At 42.6% G+C, this 24,490-nt stretch overlaps 1 protein-coding gene across 1 annotated transcript in view; it reads left to right on the top strand.

Moving 5' to 3' along the window:
• Nucleotides 1-2,794: 2,794 nt before the first annotated feature.
• Nucleotides 2,795-24,490, top strand: part of LOC122806265 (mitogen-activated protein kinase 13-like) — a 713,780-nt gene continuing 692,084 nt past the window's right edge. The window contains exon 1 of the mRNA XM_044076536.1: nt 2,795-3,020. Coding sequence (XP_043932471.1) covers nt 2,902-3,020 — 119 coding nt within the window. The 5' untranslated portion in view covers nt 2,795-2,901. The remainder of the gene's footprint in view (nt 3,021-24,490) is intronic.

Genomic DNA, 24,490 nt, shown 5'->3' with positions numbered 1-24,490 from the left:
TATATTTCCAGCTTTTGTGTTACTTGCACACACTATTTGGCAGGCTGCTCTTTTTTATACAGTTGTTTTTTTTATCTTCTCCATTTGAACATATGTCACATTTTTCAAGACTTTTTATTTTAATGACAACCCTCAAACAACCAAATACATTTTCAGAATACTTCCATCCCTTATTAATTTAGAACAAACATACAAAACTATATACATTTTCAAAAAAATGATGTTTAAATGAAGTCTAATCCTCCAGATTGGAAGAATTGCCCCAAATCAAAACATGCATTTTTCATGGCTTTCATCATTTTGTCTTATTTTTAAGCTTACTTGCTTACAAAAAACCCCACTTTTGTTTAAGCCAAGAGCATGAATCTAGACAGTTACCCTTGTAAAGTAAAATATCTTAATTCTACGTATACTCTAATCAGTGCACTTTACACCCCTACCCTACCCCAACAGCCTAAGATCACAACATATTTACAGTAAACTTGCCTTTGCAGAGCCATTCTACCATTGTTGTACTGTAAACCCTGCATTTCATATAACTAAAAAAATGCTTGTTTACTTTAATATGCACAACAGTCACTGAAAAGAATTTCTCCACATTTAAAACACTCAAATACACACTACACAAAACTCTTTATTGTATATAATATGCAGTGTATATCATGAAATATTTTACACAAATACTAATAAGAACAATTGTTTTACTTACAGTTAAATACATTAGAACGTTTCTAGAAAAAGATGTGAGTTAACACTTGCTTTTCTGAGGTATCTGTCACACCTCTCAGCTTTCTAGAATTTTGATGAATGTCCAGATTTTAACCTCTTTTTTCTGCTCTGCATAAAATTTGTCTTTGTCTGGAAAAATCTTTGAGGACTGCAGTCACTAAATAATGACAGACATTTCAGTTTGTAACTTTATATTTCTCGGGACAAGCATGCTAATACTATTGGTGTTGTCCCAGCAACTTTCTACATTTATAAGAACAATATTTAAAATTAGTCCCTGATTTTGGCCCTTTGTCTCCCCACATATCTCTCAATTGTCCATATTTTTGTACAATGTCCAGATTTTTGGTTCATATTTTTGGTCTGTTCCCCCAAAAATTTGTGGTTTTCTGGCAAAAGACTGGGATGATCTGAGAAATGAAGTCAGTAAATAATGACATATATCTGAGTTTCAGAATTCATATCTTTCAGAAAACGTATGTTAAAAACAAACCCTGCCACTCTAGCAACTTTCGAAGTTTATAAGAGCAATATTTAAAATATGTTCCTATTTTGGGCCTTTGTTCCCCCCATTTTGTTGGGCTTTGTCCAGATTTCTTGCACTAAGAGGTTGAGAGAAATGTCCCCCCATTATTTTGGGCTTTATCCACAATTCTTGAGCAAAGAAGCTGAGAGGTATGATGTATGAACTGTAATGGTGCATTGACTTACTGCAATTTGCTATCTTTTCTCAACACTTTTTTTTCAGTTTTAGGAGTGACAAAGCATATCATTCAACTGTCCAGATTTTTTGTGGAATGTCTAGATTTTTGCCTCATATTTATGGTCTGCTCCTCATAACATTTTGGTTTTCTGGAAAATCATTGAGGATGGTAGTCAGAAAATTATGACCTGCATCTGAGTTTCAGACATCATACCTTCAGAATTGTCACACTAATGGAAAACCTGTTATTATATTAACTTTCTAAGTCTATAAAAGTTCTTGTTCTTTTTTCGGCTTTTCCCAGTTAGGGGTCACCAATGATTGGCAGTAGATTTTTATTGCAAAATGTTCCTATTTGGGGCCTTTGTCCCCCATAGTTTATGTCTTTGTCCAGATTTCTTGCTCTAACAGGTTGAAAAGTATGTGGCAAAGACTGAAAGAATCATGGACAAATCCAGAAATAATGAGGGACATTTTTAAAATATTATTACTATTAAGTTGAGAAGAGAGAATTTGAATTAACGTGTCATTTTCTGAAGTAAAAGATGTATGTAACTTTAATTATTGTCCTTATTAATTATTGTTCTTATATGTTAAATTTAATATCTCCCTAAATCACCAGTGTTAGGAGGAACAGATCAACATTTTGAGCCAAAATCGGGGGCATAACTCTCAACCTTTCATCTCCTAAATGAGGAACACTACAATTCATAATGAGGAACAAATGGGCAAAATGTGGAACACTTGCTTACAGCTTATTAACAGCTTCAGCTAGCAAGTTCATATAATGGTTAAAATGTGATATTTGTTGTTTATAAAATAGCTGTTCTAATAAATTAATATGATTTAGTTCTATTTACCATGGATATCAGTTAAAAAAATTGCTAACACTGAATGTGTGACAGACCCTTTCATTGTGGAACATAAACTTTTTAAGACCCCAAATGAGGAATGTTCGTAGTAAAGAGGTACTCTTGAGAAGTATGAGATTCGGGGACATTTGGGAAGTACGACGCATTTTTTTAGCCTAAAGTACAGACAGTTGAGGGGTATGAGCCCCCTTTTACCGATATGTCCTCAGTGCTTCTACCACTCCTCCTTTGTCATTGCTCTTGGTAACAAATGTGAAAAAAAAAATGCCAAAGTATACACATTGGTGCAGAAAGACGACAGTCCCCGGTGCTCGCTATAGTCATCGTGCACTACCCCAGAAACAAAGTCTGCCCTGTAAAACAGCAACAACCCCGTCTGTCACTTAAGAGAAATAGGTTCATTAACCCCTGGCTCACTCTGCTGGTCCGGAAGTGTGGGGGTGGAGGCAGCTGGCAGCCTGAGGTCGGCTCGGGGGAGGAGCTGTTGTCGGCGGGAAGGGAGGAGCTAAGAAATTGGCCAGTAGGTGCGATCTGGGAACTAGGAGTCCGGGATCAGTTCGGGCCGCTACAGCCTTTTCATCTGTACCGGAGCACAACATGAAAGCAGCCCGTAGGAAAGGTTTCTATCGGCAGGAGGTTAATTTGACCGTGTGGGAGGTGCCGGATCGCTATGGGGGACTTGTTCAGGTTGGGTCCGGAGCTTACGGGACCGTTTGGTGAGTTGGGAGTCACCTCTGGAAAGTGGGGTTGTGTTGTGTAGTATACAGTTGTTAAGTGGTTATTCCTGTAGGAAGTGAGACTGTTGCTCCTAGGCTAGCACTCTGCAGTATATGTGAGTAAGTGGGATATTGCTGATCCGGCTGCTGGATTCAATCTCGGGTCACTGTCAACTGCAGTTTGGTTTGTAATTGGGTATCCATTATTTATGTGTTTTACTTTACTTGAACTTTCAGGCACGTTTGTAGCGATGTCTTCCTTCAGTGGGTAGTCCCCTGCAAAATGCAGACTCGGTGAAAATGTTTTTTTTTTTTTTTTTTTGCGTGTTGGCAAACAGTTGAGTTTGAGTAGATTTCCTTGTTGGTCTTGCCCTTTATGGTACTGTCCTTGTAGTAGCAAACACCTAACTTTACTCTGTGTTTTATCCTTGTCTATATAGTGTTTGAACTTGAACGTGGAGTTGCAGAAGAGCATGCATTTCGAACGACTTATCATTAGTAGAATGAAATGAGAGAATAAGTATATGATAAAAAAAATGGAGACTTTTTTTTTTTTTTATTTCACCCATGCTCCCACTGCTTCATCCCTGGCTTTCAACAATTAAACTTTAGTTCCTGAGTTATAATGAGATTGAGAGAGGGACCAGCATTCTCTTAGTTTATTTGTGTTTTTTTTTTTTTTTTTATTTTGGTAGTCTGGCCACAAGTAGATGACTGTAACCATGACACCTTTTCAGTTTCTAAATTAAATATTGTACACCTCCTATCCACAGACAATAGGTTCATATGTGTGTACTAGGCTAATGACCACCAGGGTGTTTTTAAGCCTAACCATGCATCCCAAATCTCTGAGTTCTGTTACTCTTGGGGGTGTATACAGGGTTTAGGGAGTTGAAATGTTTACAAGCAGGGGCCTGGGAGATGAACCATTTGTAGGTTGCATGTGGTCTTTAGAAACATAGTTGCCAAATTGTGGCTGAATTTTCAGGTTCCCCATACAGTTGCCCAAGTTACTGTTGAATTTGGTTAGGGAAGAACTCTGATTCATATGGATAGGGAGCCTGTTCTAGTGAGTGGGTAGTCTTTGGAATACATACCTTTCTCTCCAGTAGGTCCTGTTAATTCTGGAGCTATTTTTTTTTCAGATATGCAAGAATTCCATCAGAGTGAGGTCTGACAGTGGCTTGCATGCCAGGCATAGATCTCCCCTCAACAACTTGTGGGAGACCAAGTACAGGGGGAGGTTTTAAGGGATATGCTTGTGTCTCTCTTATGCAAGTAAAACCATATCTATCTGCTTCTCAATCAGTGGCTACTTATTAAAGAAAAACAGTCTGTTCTTATGTATGATGGTGGGGCTGATTGTAGAATATGCCTTACTTTTTACAAACACATGAACAGTGCTGAGGAAGGGAATCCATGTGTGGTTCTGTTCTGCCCAGGAATTTTCAGTTTCTGCTTATTCTTCACACTCTGTTCCCAATTTTGTCTTGTATCAACTACTTCTGAGGTGCAACATCTTTGCTCCCATAGCCTAGTACTGATTTTTAGGGCACCATCATCCTTTCTGTTAAGTAAACCTTTTTGTATATGCTAGTCTCTTTTTACTTGCCCGTTAACTGTTTTCTCCTTCTGCATTGTTCTTTACATAAAACATTTTCCCTGACCATTGAGGGCCCTGTTTGTCTGTATCACCTGCACTACCTCTCGCTTTTCCATTGTTTGCAGCACCAGTTCCCTTAAATTGCTTTCCCCACTCCTTTTTCACAATCGTGATGATCTCATTGCCCTGTAGACCTCTTTTTATACTTGTGCCGTTGCAGTGATATGTGCATCCCCAGGAGATGCAGTTCTCTGTACACAAATTGGTGTTACAGTAAGAAAATTAAACTGGTAATCATGGAGAACATGAAATGCTTATGGGTCGTACTGGAAGCAGAAACTATCATTAGTGTTTCTACAAGGGGTTGTTGTTTACATAACCTCATTTTAAGGTGTGGTAAAAAGTAAAGTTGTGATGGAAAGAATATTTAGAATGTCAGAGAAATGTGAAATACTCCTTATTGGATGTGTATGCGAACTGTTAGAAGGATTATTTGGACTGTAGTTCCTCCCAAGACCTATGAGGAAGAAAGATTGGAAGAACTGTCAGGTAAAATCAAAACTAACTTTAAATAGGCACCACATCTTTACATAAAGCAAAACAAAGTGCTAGGAAAAGACCTTGTGTGTGTGAAAAGAAGTGTTTGTGTAGGCAAGAGAAGCGGAGGTGGATGGCTCGTAGGCTTTAGAAGCTCTGATAAGGAATGCTTTCAGGGGAGGTTTAGGAAATGAAATACCAGCATTAGTAAAACTCTTGTATAATTTAGGATGGAGACAGATAACAAGAAGAGAATAATAAGCAAGATCATATAAAATATTACATAATATCTTTAAAAAATCACTCTGAGGACTTAGTAAAACACTAGGAGAAACAGATCCGTATACAAATAAATGATTACAATGCATTTGTGAGGCCCACTAACACTCAAAAACACACCTTTGCCCTGAGTAAAAGTAACAATCACAACAAAAGGTGCACACGCTATGGACCTAGACATGAAAATGCACAGGTGAAGGCAGATAAATTGGGTACTAGTTGTTCTGAAAAAGTTCATTGTGTAAGGATGAAAGCACTCAACTTTTGATCTATTAAATTTGTTTTGTCTGCTTTCATCTGTTCATTTTCTTCTTCAAGTCCAGAAGGTTTGGAATATTTATCTGGAAATGCCTGTGTAGGTATTTCTTTACCCCAAGCAGATTGAAATGGATTGTTCTTCAGTTAAGTGATTGAGTTGTAAAGATGAGGATGAAGGGAATTGGGAACATTTTTTCTGGACCTCTTCTGAGCTTTGCAGAATTTAGGGGAACAGTTGTTTGGGGGATAGTTCAACTTCATGAAAGATAAACATACCTTAGTTGGGTCATTGACCTGAGAGAACCTAGATGTATGAAAACATTACTGAGTAGTTAGAAAGCAATTACTAGAATATGTAAATCATACATTAGTCCAACTATAAGACTTGTTAAATGTTACAAATGAGCTGCAAGAAGTAAGAGAGGGTAAGCCACATCCAAATAAGTTACAACTTTGGAACCAGTATAAAAATGAGAGTAATGAGGAAGAACAGCCGCTAAAATACGTGGATCAGTGGGTCAAGTCTTGGTTGACATCCTAGTGACAGGTATGCAAAGTGCAAATGTAAAATTGTTTTATAATGCAGAAAAATGAATTGAGATGACTAGAAAGTGAGTGACCACATTCAGTAAAAAGCTAAAAGAAGACTGGTTAATAACTTTTGACATTTGTACTGGGGTGGAAGAGAGCTGTAGCTGTTAATTTCTGTCTGAGTAAGATTATTCTAGGTCATGCAAATATGTTACTGAAATGTTCGTGTTCTGTATGTATCTATGGAACTTTGATTATGGATCAATAACTCTTTTATTTAAAAATGTTTTATAGGAACAGTAGTGAAGCTCCTGTAAGTTGTAGTAGTGTTTCTTTTGGTCTTTACTAATATTTTTCAAGTATTTCTAAGATGGTAGTAAAGGCAGAAGTTGAAATGGTTTTGGGTCTGTCCATATAAGGCCCATTTGTTATTCCTTTGCGTCGTCAATTTTGACATGTATCAATACCTGCATTTTGGATGCATGTGATAAACATTGCCTAGAATTTCAGTAGAAGTCCTGGCAAAAGAGATGCGCTATTCATCTAAGAAAGACAGAGGCACAGGGAACTAATCTAAGGGGGCGGCGAAAGCCAACACATTCTGGCTAGGCTTACAGATGCCCTTGGGCCGATAGCCTAATACTTGCCTATGAACCTAGACAGGGTGCTGAGATAGTGCCATCATGGCTTAGGATTCATTGGCTGGAGCAATTTGCATTAATTTTTTCCCCATCTTCACCCCTAGATAAATCTGTGGATAGAAGCTAGCTTTATTTTGCATCCAAATGTAGCTCACATGGTGATTGTTGCTGTAACACACAGCACATAAAACTGGTGTGACGTAAGCATTCAGTACAGTATACTTTCAATGCTTGATGTTTTACCTGCTGTCTGGTGCTTTCATCATAGCCAAGAGGGTCTTTATCAGACTATAAATTGAACAAAAATGTACCTAAATCAGCGACATAAAAATTGGATACGTAAAAATCAACGCAACTGAATCCACTATCAATACTAGGATTTAATAAAAAGCTAAACAAAGTGACCAGGTAACAGTATAAGAGATTGAATTAATCACAGTAAGAACTCTGAACACAGGAAATGGAAAGCATGTGTGTAGAGCATATGAAAACAGAGTAAAATAACACCTGTAGACACCTACTTCAGCTTTCTGGTACAAGACCCTGGCCTACTGAAAGCAACATTAAATCATGCCATTAATAATAATAACAAAACCTTTTTTGTTTTATTTTACAATATTGGTTGTCAGAACTTGTGTTATGCTGTTTTATTACCAAATTATAACGCTGTATTTTCCATTTATTGTCATTTTTAGTTGCTTTTTTGCAATGTTTCTGGAGCTTTTCTCTTTGGGCCACTTTTGAAAATGTGTTTTAAGTTACAAAATGGGCTCTGTAGTCACTTATCACAATTTAGATTTTTTTTTTATTTATTTATTATGAAGATATAGATTGGAAAGTGTGGGGAACTGTCTTTTATGACAATGTGTCATGGGGTTTAGCAGTGATAAAAGTTTACTTGCAAGTGATTATAAATTCTTTATGTGGAGTATGTTTCTCATCCATTTGTGATCAGAAATTACTGAAGTCATTGACTTATTTCAAAACTGTAATATGGGTGTTTGTATACCTCTCACTTTCCCCTGATTTTGCAGATTGTTACTGGCTTTAGTTCGATTTTACCCGGTCTCTCATAATTTTTTTGATTTTTCTAGTAAATTAGTGAGGATTACTGTCAGTAATGTCAGATACGAGTTTCATACTTTGTTTTGAAAATGTGTGTTGATGCAAAACATTTTCTATTAATTAAGTGAGTCAGAGTACTATGAGAACATATCCTTGATTTTTGGGCCTTTGGGTATGAGTATCAGGGTTACAGTAGTCCAGTGTTTTGAAGGCCTGTAGGCTGTGAGCTGACAGTGGAACCTAACTGGAAAGAAAACTGGCAAACCTAAAAAAGCATGTTGTTGTAAAGGCTAACTTTCATAAAGAACAGGAGACAAAGTACTTGGAAAGCAGTAAGGAAGAGTGAATCATGGAAGACACTGAATCCTGCTAAATCAGTACGAAAATAACTGACAAGTTAAAAAACTGAGAAAGAAAACAATTTCTTAGCCAAGTGGCAACTGAGCAAGCTAAACGGGTAGGTGAATGAAGTAGAAAATGGGCAGGCAGCAGAATTCCTGTTGTGGATCACTTCGGTCAGTGACTGCATTGCTGACTCCATTTACCAATCCTTACAAGGATGTAGCATTGATTGGCTTAAGCTGGTGGCAGTATTACTATGCACACGTGTTAGCTGTATGGCAGTAAGTAACTGTCCAGCAGGTGGCACAGCATCTTTCTTACTCTTACAGCAGTAACCCTTTTCCATATTAATAGGCATTACTAATGTACTATTCCCAGGAACTCAGAGGTCGGTGAAATGGTTGCAGCCATGTGTTTTATTAAGACGCTGAAAGATATTTGCAAGATAAGATTGCAAGGATTTACCCTGGTAATAGTGTCCTTAATAAACTAATCTTCAAGCTAGTGTCCAGCAGTTAATAATTTAGTTTGTGTCCCTCATACTTTGCATTCACATCATAGATGCCCTTAAAGTCCTCTGTAGGTGAACATGCCACATAGCACTCCTGGAGCAGCAAGTTTTGGGATAGGGCTAGCTGATGTGCTGTGTGCTGACATCCTTTCTACCCATGCTTTCTGCTGCAGAGTAAGTGCATCTCCATTTCACTAAACATTTCTTATACTGACTATTGGTAAACCTGCTTTTGGGGTACTTCTGCCATATGTGGGGATAAGTACACACCTCCTTGCTGTATATTTGTGGCCAGTGTAGCTTGTTCTGGATGTCAGGTGCCGTAACATTAACCTTTTTATAAATCCTTTTTAGTGACCATCTGAGCTTTCTAAGACTTCATACATTTCTCTAGTAATGCTCTGAATTACTTCAGGCCAAATAATAATGGACCTGCGCTGTGACATAGCTAGTTCTAGAGTATTGAACTTTAATTTCATCACTGGTATGCAATTTAAATTATTTCCCCCAAATGGAATGCATCAAATATAGTTCCTCCATTGCTTTACCTGTTGCTTCACCTGGTGTTTGAACTGCTGTCATCGTACAGTTTGAAATTGCAACTATTTGATGACCATCAAGGTTGCCTGAACATTGTGTTGGCTCCCTCTGGGTAACACTGGAGCTACAAATGTGGTTATATTAGATTTACTTATTAACAGAAGGAGACAAATCCACTTAAAAGGAAGGCTAGACATACTTAATATTGTGCATTCTCTTATCTTTGTCTTCCCTTCACCCCTTTTCCATTTGTCTACATGGACTCAATCTCCACCACCATTTCCAGTAGCCCATTTCATGGGTCTACAACCTTCTATGTGAATAAGTACTTTTGCAGGTGTAGGGGGTGGTTAGATCTTGCAGTTTGCTGCCTGTTCTCTGTCCTTCCTGCTCAGGATGACTTCGTCGTATTTCCCCTGACACAAACTTATGCATCAGTGTCTTTGTTTTTCCAAGTCATTTTTGCTGTTTAGTGAGAAGAGCTGCAACACCTGTATCCTTTTATGTCCTTTTCTCTCCATCCTACATATTTTGCTTGTGAATTTCCTCTACATTTCTTCCAGAAGCTTAATGTTGCTTTCCTTGTATAGCCTCCAGAACTGTACACAATGTTCATGATATGGGCTGACTGGGGCCTGGTAAAGGGGGAACATTACCTCTGTGTCTGGACCCCCAAGGATACACCACAACACTTTGTTTGCTGCTAAGTCTGCCTTCTAACTCTGCTCCTAGTCATCCAGTCCAGGTGTGGTCAGTGCCACCAGTTCTTTTTCTTGCTCCTTTACCATCACCTCCACTTCCCATCCCTCAGATACTTTATCCCTGGATTGTTGTGGCTCAGGTGCAGTGTTTTACCATCACCTCCACTTCCCATCCCTCGGATACTTTATCCCTGGATTGTTGTGGCTCAGGTGCAGTGTTTTACATCTGTCTGTACTGATGAACCTTCTTTGGACTAGTCACCCATCCTCCACTGATACCTCCAACTTTGTGCCCATTAGCAAAGAGGCTGATCCTGTTCTCTGTTCCTCAGTTATGACCAAAGACAGTTAAAAGTACTGGGCCCAGAGAGACCCCTGTAGCATTCCACTACTCGTCTTCCTTACACGTAACATTTATTCTCTTAACACAGTTGTCTGTGTTCTACCATTCAGCCTTGTGGCTGTCTAGTTCCTTAGTTCAATCTTACTTTCCAGTTTTCGTAGCAGCCGTCTACCACTAATTCTCATCTTTGCCAAACCAGGAATATGTCCATTCTTCCTCCACTGGGCTGCACCAGGGGTGCATCTATGCTTCAATGCATCCTCATCACTAGGCTGGATCATGGCTGCATCCTTGTGTCCATGCATCCTCCACACTGGGCTGGACCAGGTCTGGGTCCATGCATCCTCCACACTGGGCTGGACCAGGTCTGGGTCCATGCATCCTCCACACTGGGCTGGACCAGGTCTGGGTCCATGCATCCTCCACACTGGGCTGGACCAGGTCTGGGTCCATGCATCCCCCACACTGGGCTGGACCAGGTCTGGGTCCATGCATCCCCCACACTGGGCTGGACCAGGTCTGGGTCCATGCATCCCCCACACTGGGCTGGACCAGGTCTGGGTCCATGCATCCTCCACACTGGACTGGACCAGGTCTGGGTCCATGCATCCTCCACACTGGGCTGGACCAGGTCTGGGTCCATGCATCCCCACACTGGCCACACTGGGCTGGACCAGGTCTGGTCCCCCACACCCCACACTGCCTGGTCTGGTCTGTCCATGCATCCTCCACACTGGGCTGGACCAGGTCTGGGTCCATGCATCCTCCACACTGGGCTGGACCAGGTCTGGGTCCATGCATCCTCCACACTGGACTGGACCAGGTCTGGGTCCATGCATCCATGCATCCTCCACACTGGGCTGGACCAGGGCTGTGTCTGTCTGTCCACACATTTTCCACGCATCCTTCACTTTGAAGGAACAGACGTGTCTATGCTCCATGCATCTACTTGCAAAATTTCTGGCTACAGAACAAGGCATTGCTTGGTGAAGAGACTGCATGCCTGGTCAGTGCACTGTTTTCATGTAGCTGCCAGCCTCCAGTAGAGGATAGTGTTACAACAGACCAGGCCAGACAGTCATCTTTGATGGGCAAGCGGTCACCAGCTCTTTATTTTTGCTAATCCTTAGCACCTGGTTTGCCAGTTGATCTTGGATTGTCCGTATTGTAATCCTATGTTTTAATCCCTGTGTGCAGTGGAGGCAGTTTTCCCTTCATTTGCTGAACCACCAGGATAGTTACTTTAGCTTCTGATCCTGCCTGCTCTATTCACCAGGATAGTTACTTTAGCTTCTGATCCTGCCTGCTCTATTCACCAGGATAGTTACTTTAGCTTCTGATCCTGCCTGCTCTATTCATCAGGATAGTTACTTTAGCTTCTGATCCTGCCTGCTCTATTCACCAGGATAGTTACTTTAGCTTCTGATCCTGCCTGCTCTATTCACCAGGATAGTTACTTTAGCTTCTGATCCTGCCTGCTCGATTGTCTTTTTCACGGGATAGTGTACCTCTTCCTTTCTGACATTGTACCTCTTCCTTTCTGACATTGTACCTCTTCCTTTCTGACATTGCATTTGATTCTGTCCTTCCTCTGCCATTCCTAAACACGCTATACACAGGATCTGCCATGTCTCATTGTCTTGTCACGGTTCCACATTTGTGTGTGGTAACTGCACTGTCCCTAGATTGGTTACTTGTTTGTATGCATTTGGTAACCAGGAATGCCCAACAAGGCGGAGCTCATTTTCATTATAGGTCTGGAGAAGAAAGCTTGTCTGTTAAAGACATATACTACTTTAGTTGTTCTGTACGCCATATAATTCATGCAAGTATTTTCTAGCCAGGCAGCATAATTGTAAATGGTATAAAGGCAGGCTACAGACAGAACAAATCTGTACTAAGCAGATATAGCATATGAAGTTTAATTAATATTGCAAGTAGAATAGAAAGCTGATCTAAGATTCGAGAGTGTTTGTTTACAGAGAAAGTCACTGTTGTAATTATTAGTGCTTCACCCTGGTAACTGATACCATACACTCTGCTGTAACAGAACAGGTATACGCTTATAATTGCCTGCAGCTAGCTCTGTATTTTCTTATCTAAATGACTTCATGTGCAGAGTATTACTACCATGTTGTGCTACAAGTCATCTCTGTTTGTTTTTCTGTTATGTTCTTTGTTACCTCTTTCTGCTTTTTTATCCAACTAGCTCTTCTGCGGCAGCCCCACTTCCATATTTGTTTAAATGTACAATGATTGCAATGATCCTTTTGAACCCACCACTAAGTAATGTTGTCTGTCCTGGGCTAAGACAAACCCACTTTCTGGCATTGACCCCCCCCAGCTTCCTACCAGTCATAAAAGCTTCCTTGTTCACTACCCTGACTGGTCTGGACTGTGCCATCATCATACTGACAAATAGCACAGGCGTCACATTTCCCGTCTTTGGTTATCACTGTGTCTTGTTCACATCCTGGTCTTATGTACTGTGGCACCAGCTTTCCTTTCATATCATCTCAGTTACTTTCTCTGGCAAGTCATTTGTTCCTGCTTGACCTACAATATGTATCCAAGCTTTGCCCTTGATGACCATGTTGCTAAGTTTGAACCCCAGGGTCACTTTGTCTATAATCCGATCTCCTGTCTTCCTTACACAAGTATGGTTAATCCACTGACCAATGGAGTCTTCAGTCATGAAACTCTCTTCCTGTCCCCAAGCCATTTCCTAACTGCACCTCCTTTTCACCTCGCTTATACCAGCCCTAGAGCTATTTTGAATGTATGAGATAGATGCCTCACTCCTGGTACCTTTCCCGTTTTGAATGTATGAGATAGATGCCTCACTCTTGGTACCTTTCCCATCCCTTCTGCCATTTTCCTACAAGCTTCCTCCTATGTTCTGTTCTTTTCATACTTTATCTTTCATATGCAGCTGAGTTCTTATTCCTGCACACCTTCCTTCTTCTCACCTTGTGGTTTTGTCTCCTGCATGGCCATCTTTGGCTATATCCCCCTTTCACCACGTTACTACATTCACCCTGGATTCTTCCTCTTTCATGGCTGTGTGTCTTACTTTTCTCTTCAGCTTACTGTGTGTAGGAGTCCTCTTGATATAGATATCTGACATCCTCTGCCCATGTTGTTCTGTCCTTTGGTTTTCTACCTTTTTCTCCCACACCATCTTGTCTCCAAACCTCATGTTGCCACCCGCTTCCCAGTGCCAGTCTTCCCTTTCCTATCTAACCGAGCAATCGACTATCATCTCTGCCTCTTGTATTCTCCTGTGAAACTGCTCTATTCTCTTGCAGACCTTGTGTCCTCTGCCACTAAAGCTCCCTCAGCCAAACTGCTGCTCTGTGTGTTGACCACATAACCCCCCCCCAACCATTCCTGCTCAGCCCATTCTTCATTTTTCATGTTGTCACATTCTCGGACATGCTGACTACCAAAATCTCTAACTTCTTATGCTTTGCCTGTGCAGTGTGCACAAACAATGTTTCCTATTTACAGTCATTTTCATTAACAAATCTTCTAAAATCTTGACTTTTGTATTGCAGGCGACTGTCATTCACTGCAACCTCGGGTATTTGCTGTCTCAAGATTGTGTTGTAGATGTCAGTTTGATTCTTTAAGGGTAACTGAAATAATATTCTACACATACAAAATATATACCATTAAAATGAAGCAAGTTGATGTGCACTCGACTCCATGATCTTCTTGGAACTGGGTATGCTGTCATTTCTTCCTTTGGATTATCATTATGGCATGAATTCCATATGGCACATCAGTGTGCCGCTTATTCAGTCTGCATCCATATTCATGGCCAGTACGTTGTGTATATACTGTTTTCTATTTGCACTTTAGTGTTTCCAGATGTTATTTGTACATGAGCTCTCACACATATGCTGAGACTGGGAGGTACACTGCTTTGTTGTAGGGTTGCTTTTTGCAAAATACATGTTTCTAAAATAAGTACGCAGATTAGAGAGGCAGCAGATATTGTTGTTGCCTGACAGCAAGAGGTTCTCCAGTTCAGTTCTCAGCTGGGGTACCTTCTCTCAGGAATCTGCATGTCCTCCCTGTGCTTGCATGGGTTTTCTGTGGGTGCACTGGTTTCCTTCCACACTCCAAAAACATGCATTAGGTGGACTGGACACTCTGAATTAGCCATTTAGCCATAGGTGTGAGTGTGAATGCGTGCAAGTGAATAGTATAGAAGAAGAACTGTGGCAGGACTAGCCACCCAGCAGTGTGAACTTTGGCACTAGATGATTGTCCCTGTTAAAGTTACACCTTGACCCCATGTAAAAAAAAAAAAATAGGAAAAAAGTGGTTGCGGGTGGGTGGATGGAGTATAGTGGCAGCTTTCTTCATGGCTACTAATTGGGAACAGCTACCAAATGTGGGTGTACGTCTGGATAAAATTGAGATTCCCAGGTTCTGAGTCTGAATAATCTTCTGAAGAGGACATCTCCATGGAAGCTACAAGTGAGGAACAAAGGCAGTCTGTAAGTTGGCCATTAACTGGAGGCACAGCTAAGAAGATATAAAGAAAATGCCTACAGGTTAATGAAACTTGAAGTGGAGGAGATGCTGTTTGTTACCAGAAGAGATTTTTTACAGTGAACTGGCAGAGGCGCTGTACCCCACGTCCCTTTGTGGATTACTTACTGAATAAGATTCCTGGGTTCAAAGGTAAATAGGAGGCTGTCAGTCTACAGATTATTATAAGCTTAGCCAGTACAGCAGGGAGTGCAATGTCAGTATTGAATATAATTAACAGTGAGTGTGGGTGGTGCTGTCCTGCAAAAAATATGATGTGATGTTGTAAATCTTTATTCATTCCTTACTGTTAGAACTTCGGTTCTGTCCTCGGAACTGACACGACCAGTACCAAGCTCGTGCCCGCCAAAAAACTCTCAGCTAAGACCTACCCACAATACCCTTCTTTGTCTCTCCAGATCTTGTTTGCCGCTTCCTCGTCAGATGTGCCAAGCCTTCTCTCAACTAAGTGTTAGCTTTTTTTCAACTCATTAGTGTTTGTAAGTCAGTTTTTTTGTTGTCTAAAGTTATTTCCCATCTATACCTCATCTTTTCCTGACTAAGCCCTACCCACTGCCTTGGTGGTTCTTTCGTACCATCATTGGTACTACTCCCTCTCTCCCTGCCTAGTAGGCTCTCCTCTTACCTTTTGGTATTTCTCAGTACCATTATTGGTACTCTTTCCTGCTATCTTTTAAAAAAAACAAGTAGTGCTTTCTTTCAATGTCTATCTCTTGTTGCTAGTTAAAGTTTGCTGTGTGGTTATACTTGCGTGTTACAATGGCGGATAAGGCCAAGCTTGGGTTCAAACAGTGTGATAAGTGTGGGCGTAAGTTGCCCAGTTCTAACGGTCACGCCTGGTGTGTTTACTGTTTGGGCATTGACCACCTTAATGTTTCTTGTGACATTTGTTCTAGCTTCAGCAACCGTTCGGTGGCTGAACGCAAGAACAAACTTATTCTTAAGAGTATGCTAAAAAATCGCAGAAGCTGTTTCTGGGACGGAGGTCTCACCACCTCCTAAGCATAAAGACATAAAAAGGCATAGGGAGAAATGGAGTCTTTTTTGGTTCCAACAACCCCATCCTCCTCGGAACCAAGTCAACACTGGGCTTCTCCTGCTCCGTCGGCGCAGACAGCTTTGGCACCAGGGTCCCTGTCTTCTCCCTCAGTGCCCCCTTTGATTTTTGACTCTGACTACTCCTTCCACTGTATCGACCTTGGCACCATCCCCCACAGTGCCAACTTTGTTTGCGACACAGGCTCCGACTACTGTGCCTGCATCGGCACCATCCCCGGCCACGGTGCCAATGTCTTACATGGCTCCACTGGTAATGACTTCAGTTCTGAAGGTTGAGCACCTTCCCAGAACTAGGTATTCTCCATCTGATGACCCCTTTTTGGGACAGCAATTTAGTCCTTTTCTTGAGAGACCAGACTCCCCATTGGCCGCGTCCTTCAGATCTACCAGGAGTCTTTCAGAACCGGATGTAGTGAGGGTCGTGGACCAGCTTCTGGCAGCTAGAGGATTAACCACCCAGACCAGGTCTTCCCTCCCCCTTGGAGTGGAAGCTCTCGCAGCATATTCTCCTGTCTATCCTCCTCCAACCTCCACACATGTTTCTTAGACTTCAGTACCAATGGCCATCCCAATACATACTGTCTTGGTGTCAACAGAGGAGGCTTCCCTGTTGGCACTGATTACTCTTGGCACTACAGCTCCTTTGGAACTGGGGCACTCTCGGAGCAGTGATTGGCTGTCGGCACCTAGTTCGGCACCGATTTTTTTTTTTTCTGTGGCGCCATCTATGGCCATAGCTCTCCCAGCAGCTGCTGGTCCTCTTGCAGCTCCTCACATGGAGGTGGGTTCCTCGGGGCGGAGTGTGACCCCGGTTCCAAGGTCATCCTTGTCGGTTCCGGGCTCCCATCCCTCCTCAGGTGGGCCTGCTTTCCAGGTGATGGAGAGGGTCCTTGCTTCAACAGGCTCGCACTTGACACCATTGGTATTGCAACCAGAACTTGCAGCTGTCCTACCCTCCTACTTTGGAACCTTGAGCACGGGAGCCACAAGACCTGCTCTTCAAGGGAACCCGTTCTCCGGAGTCCTCCTCAGATGATCCCACTGGGAAGCCACCCCGGAAGAAACTTTGCAAGAGGATCTTGATTCTCCTGAGGAATCCATCACTGAAGGCCCCGATTGCGATGATGAAGGGTCCCCATGGTCTCCCCCGGAAGACGTCTCATTTGGAGACTTTCTCGAGATCCTCGAGCAGAGGGGAGATTGGAAGCCCTCCAACCCTTCTTTGGAGGAATTGGTGTTCTTGCAGGCTTTCCATGCTTGGCCATCTACTTCCTGGGTGACCCCACCTGCAGATGAGCTCATTCGACTTATTGTGCAGTGTGCCTGGAAGGCCCCACACAATATAGAACCTGTCCCCCGGAGGCCAGATAAAACTTTTGTCCACCCCAGAAGACCAGCCCAGTTGGTCCAAACAGTTGGTAGTAGATTCCATGGTCATGGTGGCGGCCACCAAGAGGGAACTGGTGGAAGATAGTTCCAGTGTTCATCCCCTGAACAGGGAGTCTCAGGCTATGGACAGTCTGAGGAAGCAGACCTATGCTTCAGCGACCTTTGCATCCGATCGCTGAATTACCTGGTACACTTTACTTGCCTCCAAAGAGACCTAAATTCAGAAATGTCTGCCTCTTTGCCGGAGGTACTGCCTGAGGAGGTGCATGATACTGTTGCCTCTCAGCTAGCTACTGGAATCAATCTCAAACTCCTCAATGCACTTGATTTCTCACACTACCAAGGGAGCAGCTTGAGGAGCCGCATTGAGCATCGTTATGACATTGCATGCTTGGATATGTTTGTGTGACTTCACAGACCCCTTTAAATCTTCCTTTGTCAAAGCGCCTGTTGATGAATCTTACCTTTTTGGTCCCAAAGTAAGATAGACACTTTCACGTAGTGAGAAGGATGGAAAGACCTTGTCTGCTGTGGGCATATGTTTTTCCACCCCCCCCCAGAGATCCTACTACTTAAACCACAATTTTCTTCCTCTCTGATTTCTGAAGTCCCAAGGATCTTTTTGTGACACTCATTATGAGCAATCCCCCTGAGACAGAGGGGGCAACTCATCTGGAAGACTCCCCTTTTGGGACAGAGGTGGTCCGTGTAACCAGGGTGCTAGGGATTCCTTCTCTGGCCGACCCTTCCAGCTCTTCTGAACAGCCCGATTGCTTTCCTCTGGAAGCAGTCGGGGGTCATTTTTCTCTGCACCTACAGGCCTGGCAACTCATAACAATGGATGCGTGGGTGCAGAGAATAATATCCAGAAACTATCATATCCCATTCAACCTCACTCCCAGACCCGTAAAACGAATCCTCAGTGTCTCACCCGGTCAGAGGGAGGCTGTAGCCTTAGAAACTGAGAAGCTGATAAGAAAAAGAGTCATCCAACCAGACCAGAGGATCAGGCTTTTACTCGAGGTTCTTTTTAGTGCCAAAAAAGACAGGGGACTGGAGACCAATCCTGGATCTCCGCTTACTAAACAAATTCATAAAAACCTCAAAAATTCTGGATGGTCATGGTTCAGTTCATTCTCCCCTTTCTGGGGAAGGACAACTGAATGTGCTCTATAGACCTCCAGGACACACATTACCACATAATGATGAACAAACGCTCCTGGAGACTTCTCCACTTCCGGCTTGGAGACAATCATGATCAGTTCAGGGTACTGCCCTTTAGTCTCTCGACAGCCCCCAGAGTGTTCACCAAATGTATGGCAGTCATAGTAGCACATCTCCGACTACAAGGATTCCAGGTGTTTCCATATTTAGATGATTGGCTCCTTACTGTCACGACCAGGAATCTTCTCATTCTCAGTCTCTCTTACACTCAAGGCCTTGCTCTTCGCCTAGGTATCACGATCAACATGGACAAATCACAGATGTCTCCAACAAGAGCACTGGAATTCATTGGAGCGATCTTCGACACAACGTCCTGTCAAGTTTCCCTTCCTCCTCTCAGGCTTTCAAAACTTAAGAAACAAGATTCAAGTCCTCCTCCCACAAATGTTTGTACCAGCATGCCTTGTACTACAACTATTGGGCTCTATGGCAGCAACTATTACCTTAGTACCACTGGTGAGGTTGCACATGAGACTTTTTACAGTAGCTCCTTTCATCACAGTGGTCGATCTTAACTCACCCACTCGACCATATGATACGCCTTACAAATCTTTGCAAGAAAGAAATGCTATGGTGGATGAAGCCAGCAACATATCTTTGGTGTTGACCATTCTGTCTTCACCAGCCCAGGGCCACGGTGACCACAGACGCTTCCCTGTTGGGGGGGGGGGGGCATTTCCAGGGAAAGACAATCCAAGGCACCTGGACCCCATAGAGGCCAATTTGCACATAAATGTCCTGGAATTGAAGGCAGTTCTCTTAGCATTGGAAGCGTTCTACACATCCCTTCCTTCCGGGACCATTGCAATTCAATTGGACAACATGTCGGCCATCTGGTACATCAACAAACAAGGCAGAACCAGGTCTTACCCCCTGTGTCGGGAAGCCATGAGAATTTGGCATTGGGCGATGGCTTCCAACCACTTTCTCATAGCAACGCACATTCCTGGGAGTTACAATCTTATTGTGGACAATCTGAACAGGAACATTTTGATGCCTCACGAGTGGTCCCTCAATCCTATAATAGCGGATCAGATCTCCTGCCGTTGGGGCAGGCCTTGTTGCAACCTGTTTGCCTCTCCCCTAAACCACAAATGCAGAAGCTATTTTTCCCTGATTTCCCCCCCCCCCTTTTCAGGGGGAGTCACTGAGAGATGCTGTGACGCACGATTGGCCCCCGGGTCTACTGTATGCCTTTCCCCCATTTCCTGTCATCCCGAAATTTATACAGATAGCTCAAAGGTTGAGAAGCAAAGTGATCGTCATTGCCCCCTATTGGCCCCATCAAGTCTGGTTCCCATTCCTATGGCCTTACATGATTCACAGCCTGTGGATCTTGGATCAATCCCAAGGTCTGCTGTCTCATCCTCGGGGACTGATTCACCCCAATCTTCACAGCCTCAAGCTCACAGCTTGGTTTCTCCACTTCCGATGATTGCCAGGCTACCTGATATTTTATCCCCTGTTCGCGAGATCCTTCTGGCTTTGCACAAACCATCCACCAGAAAAATTTATTCCAGTAAGTGGACTAGGTTCTCTAGATGGGCTGAAGAACATAACATAGACCCCTTTTCCATGCCTATTCAGAAGATCCTTCAATACCTCGCTACCCTGTTGCACACAGGATCTTCACCAGCAACAATTACAGTGCATTTAGCAGCTATTACAAACTTTCGCAATGGAATTGACAGTTCATCTGTTATGTCACACTGTCTGTGTAAAACCTTCATGAAAGGAATTTTACATATTAAACCTCCTGTCAAGCCTCCTATAGAACCATGGGACTTTGACATTGGTGCTTCAGTTGTTAACGAATCCTCCATTCGAGCCTTCTAATTCCTGTGATATCAAATTTTTGTCTTGGGAAAACTCTACTTCTAGTAGCCCTTACCTCAGTGAGAAGAGTATCCGAGTTGCAGGCCTTGAGTGTCAAGAGACCATACTTGATTTTTCATAGGGAAAGAGTGTCCCTACGTACTGACCCCTCCTTTTTGCCCAAGGTCATTTCTGTTTTTTCCATTAATCAATCTATTGACCTACTAGTTTTTTTCCCACCATTCAAATAGAGGGGAATACCTTCTGCATACCCTCGATGTTCATAGGCAACTTCGTTTTTACTTGGGCAGAACTAAATCTTTCAGAAAAATGGATCAATTGTTTGTGGCCTTTGCAGGACCCAGAATGGGTAAACCTGTTTCCAGAATGACTTTATCTTCTTGGGTCAGGAACGCCATTACTTTCATTTACCATCAGAGCAAAGTGTCCTTGCCTTCCAGAATAAAGGGTCACTCTACTAGATCAATAGCAACCTCAGTGGCCTTTCACTCCAGAGCCTCTGTGGATGATATCTGCACAGCAGCCACTTGGGCAAGACTTCATACCTTTATCACTCATTACAAATTGGATTTGGCCTCCAGGGGACGAGCATCTTTTGGTTTTGTGGTGCTCAAGAATGTTCTTCCTTAGGGCCGCTCAGGACTTAAGTAGCTGGGGACTTTGTCCTAACATTAAGGAATGAATAAAGATTTACAACATCCGATAAAGAAGTTATGTCTTACCATAACGTTCCATCTGTGTTGTAGATCTTTATTCATTCATTACTTCCAGCCCTCCTTCCCCATGTCTGGACTACTGGTGGAAGTTAGGATTTCCTTATTAGTTAAGGTATCTGCTCAAACATAGCCTCCTACCATCACTATTATTACTTCTATACTATAATGGTGGGCAAACTCGATCTGAAGAGACTATGAGAGGGGCATTGTGGGTAGGTCTTAGCTGAGAGTTTTTGGCGGGCACGACCTTTGTACCAGCCATATCGGTTCTGAGGACAAAACCAAAGTCCTAACAGTAATGAATGAATAAAGATCTACAACACAGATGGAACGTTATGGTAAGATATAACTTCTTCTTTTTTTTTTTTTTTTTTATATGTTTTTGAGTATTTATATTTTGTACTTCAGAGATGTGGACTTGTGATGCAAAACAAAATATACAAGTATATGCATGCATGCATGTATACATGTATGTATGTGTACACACACACACATTTTGTTTATTTTTGAAGGAAGTTAATTTTCCCTGCTAGTAAGGGGAAACATATTCCATAATATTGAATGCTTTTGTGTAATGAATGTGTGTAACATTTTAACATAAAATGAAATCTACTATAACATAACTTTTATTAAAGATGTTTTACAATAATAAAAATAACTGACACCTTGACAAATGTCTTTATTGGTTACAGATGTAAAATGAATGCAACATTTAAATAGATAACTGGGGAAGGGATATTTAGAAAGATTCATAATGCTACTGTACTTTGCTAAATACCCTGGAAAATACAGACCAAAGCAGCCCAATGATGAGGAAGGAAAATACAGACCAAAGCAGCCCAATGATGAGGAAGGAAGAGTATCAGAAAGGAAGCAAATCAGACAGACACTAGTGGGGGAAGTATTGACCTGGGATGGGTGAGCCACAATAGAGCAACGTAGACTGACAGTGGGTGGACAGCTGGTGATGGAGCAGAATGAACTACAAACAAGGGATGCTTAGCTCCACATAAGGAAGTGGAGCACCATGATGGGGGATGGGAGGGTGGAGCGCTTGCATGACTGAGCCAGAGGGAAACGCATCTATATGTATGTCATATTCTTGGCTGGCTTCATCCATGGGTGCTGTTTGTGGTGGCCGGATGGATGGGGCTGTTTGGCCATGCAGTTTTATCAGCCACACAAGGAGATGCTCCAAAATGGCATTTCAAGCATCCAGCTGCCAGTCCACTTTGTTCCTCGCCAGCTCTGTCTCTGTCCCTCTCCCTGAGTGGTGACCACAGAGGTCACCAGTGAGCTTCCCAGGTCACCATCCACAAGGTGTCTTTTGTCATTTTGCAATGAAGCAAGCCTAGGGACAGCTGAGGATCCTGCAGCAAGCATGATGGCTGCTGTAGTTAAGTGGCCCATATCTCACTGCAACTGTATTATGCCTGACCCTGTAGGGTAAAAAGAGAGCAACAAATACCACAGATTAATGTTCTGTCCAATTGTCATAAATATGTACTTACAGTATAGTAAGCCACTGTTTGGAAAACCTGTCACGTCAGAAAGGCCACTATAAAACATGAAAATGGACAATAGTGAATTTTACATCTCCCTGGCAGCAGAAGTCAGTTGCAGCAGCAGCTAACAGGCAGAATGTCCAGTGCCAAACCAAGAGCAGAATGCTTACAATAAAACATCTGCTGCTTCTCCCTAATCCATGTCCCTCACTGGTGACCAGGTCCCTGTACCTGTACCAGCATTGTTTTCCATAGTGTAAGATGGCACTGGTAGCACTCGATACAAGCTGATGGAAGGCAACACTTTTAAAGGGGGCACTATCATCCTCCTGCAGAGGGCATCCTCTAAACTCCCTGTGCAGCAGGTGTTGGAAGACTTTTTCTTTACTGATTGTAGATGGAGGGATCCTTGCTGAAACCAGTGCCTGAAGAGGCCTTCTCAACAATTCAGGTAAGATCAAGTAGGAGTATGGTAGCCTCAAGTAGGAGTATGGTAGCCTGGTGGGTGTGGCCACACACACTGCATACCAGTGTGTGGCAGCATGGTTGTGTGATGCAAAATATCACTTATACAGACTAGCATGGATATGAGCTTCACAGTGGCTTTGGCACATGACCTTCCACCTGGGTATGGGCAGAGGCAAGCATGGAAATGCTGACTGTGAATAAGACATGTTTTATAGCTGTAGTTCAGAAAAAGTCACATTAAATAAACCTCATTGGCATAATTACTGCACTGTGAAGCCTGTTTCTGCATAATAACAATCTCAGTCCCTATATTACAAGAAACTGTTATGATGTGCAAAGTAGGAAATGGAATATAATGGATGAGAGTCTACTGCCACATAGGCAAAGTGATAGGAGGTAGGACAACTGATAATGGACCTCAGGACTGTAGTAATCAATGCAGGGAAGCAACAGGAAAGGACTTTGAGCTGAGGAGTGTGTGACAACACTGCACAAGACATGACACAGGACTGTTGTACTATGTGGGGGGACTCGCCCTGATATGGAGCAGAGTACAAGGTCAGAACAAGTTACAATCCTGCTGTGTGGGGTACCCAACAGTGTAATGTATGCCTACAGATTGCAAGACATAGAATGGGAGAGGGCAGTATGATGCCTCCTGTACATAAGCCACAGTATGTGCTTACAGATGGCAAGCAGTGGTAATATGTCCATTATTGAGATCACCATTGCACAGTATTTGATGAGAGCTGTGGCTGCTGAATGTAGGCAGGGGCCAGTACTGAGACATTGCTAACTGGCAAGGACAGTCATAAACATTAGCTGCAATGATGCAGCAGTTAGGGTTGTTGCCTCGTAGCAAGAGGTTCTCCAGTTTAATTATCGGCTGGGGTGCCTTCTGTACGGAGTCTGCATGTCCTTCCTGCGGTTGCGTGGGTTTTGTTCGAGTGCTTTGATTTCCTTCCACATTCCAAAAACATGCAGTAGGTGGATTGGGCACTCTAAATTGGCCTTCGGTGCAAGTGTGTGTGTGAGTGAATGGTACAGATGAACTACCATGACAGGGTAGCCACCCAGTGGTGTAAACCTTGATTGTCACTGTTGAAGTGACACCCCAACCCCATGTGCAAAATGGGGAAAAAGGGGTTGAGGATGGACGGATGGAGATATATAATGTTTATGTATATCAGTATGTAATATACAATATATCAGTCTCACACATACTCCCTCACTCACACCAACACAATCCTAGTTGCAAGCATTTTGCATCACAAACCATACTGACACTCTCCCAGTTGTAAACATTAAACATCACTTATAAGCTACCCAATCTTTTACAGTCAAACATTACATAGCTCA

The sequence above is a fragment of the Protopterus annectens genome, chromosome 7.part0, assembly GCF_019279795.1.
Source record: "Protopterus annectens isolate FY-2018-M chromosome 7.part0, PAN1.0, whole genome shotgun sequence".
Lineage (NCBI taxonomy): Eukaryota > Metazoa > Chordata > Ceratodontiformes > Protopteridae > Protopterus > Protopterus annectens.
Note: the sequence above shows the minus strand (reverse complement) of the source record. Positions and strands in the feature narration are given on the sequence as shown.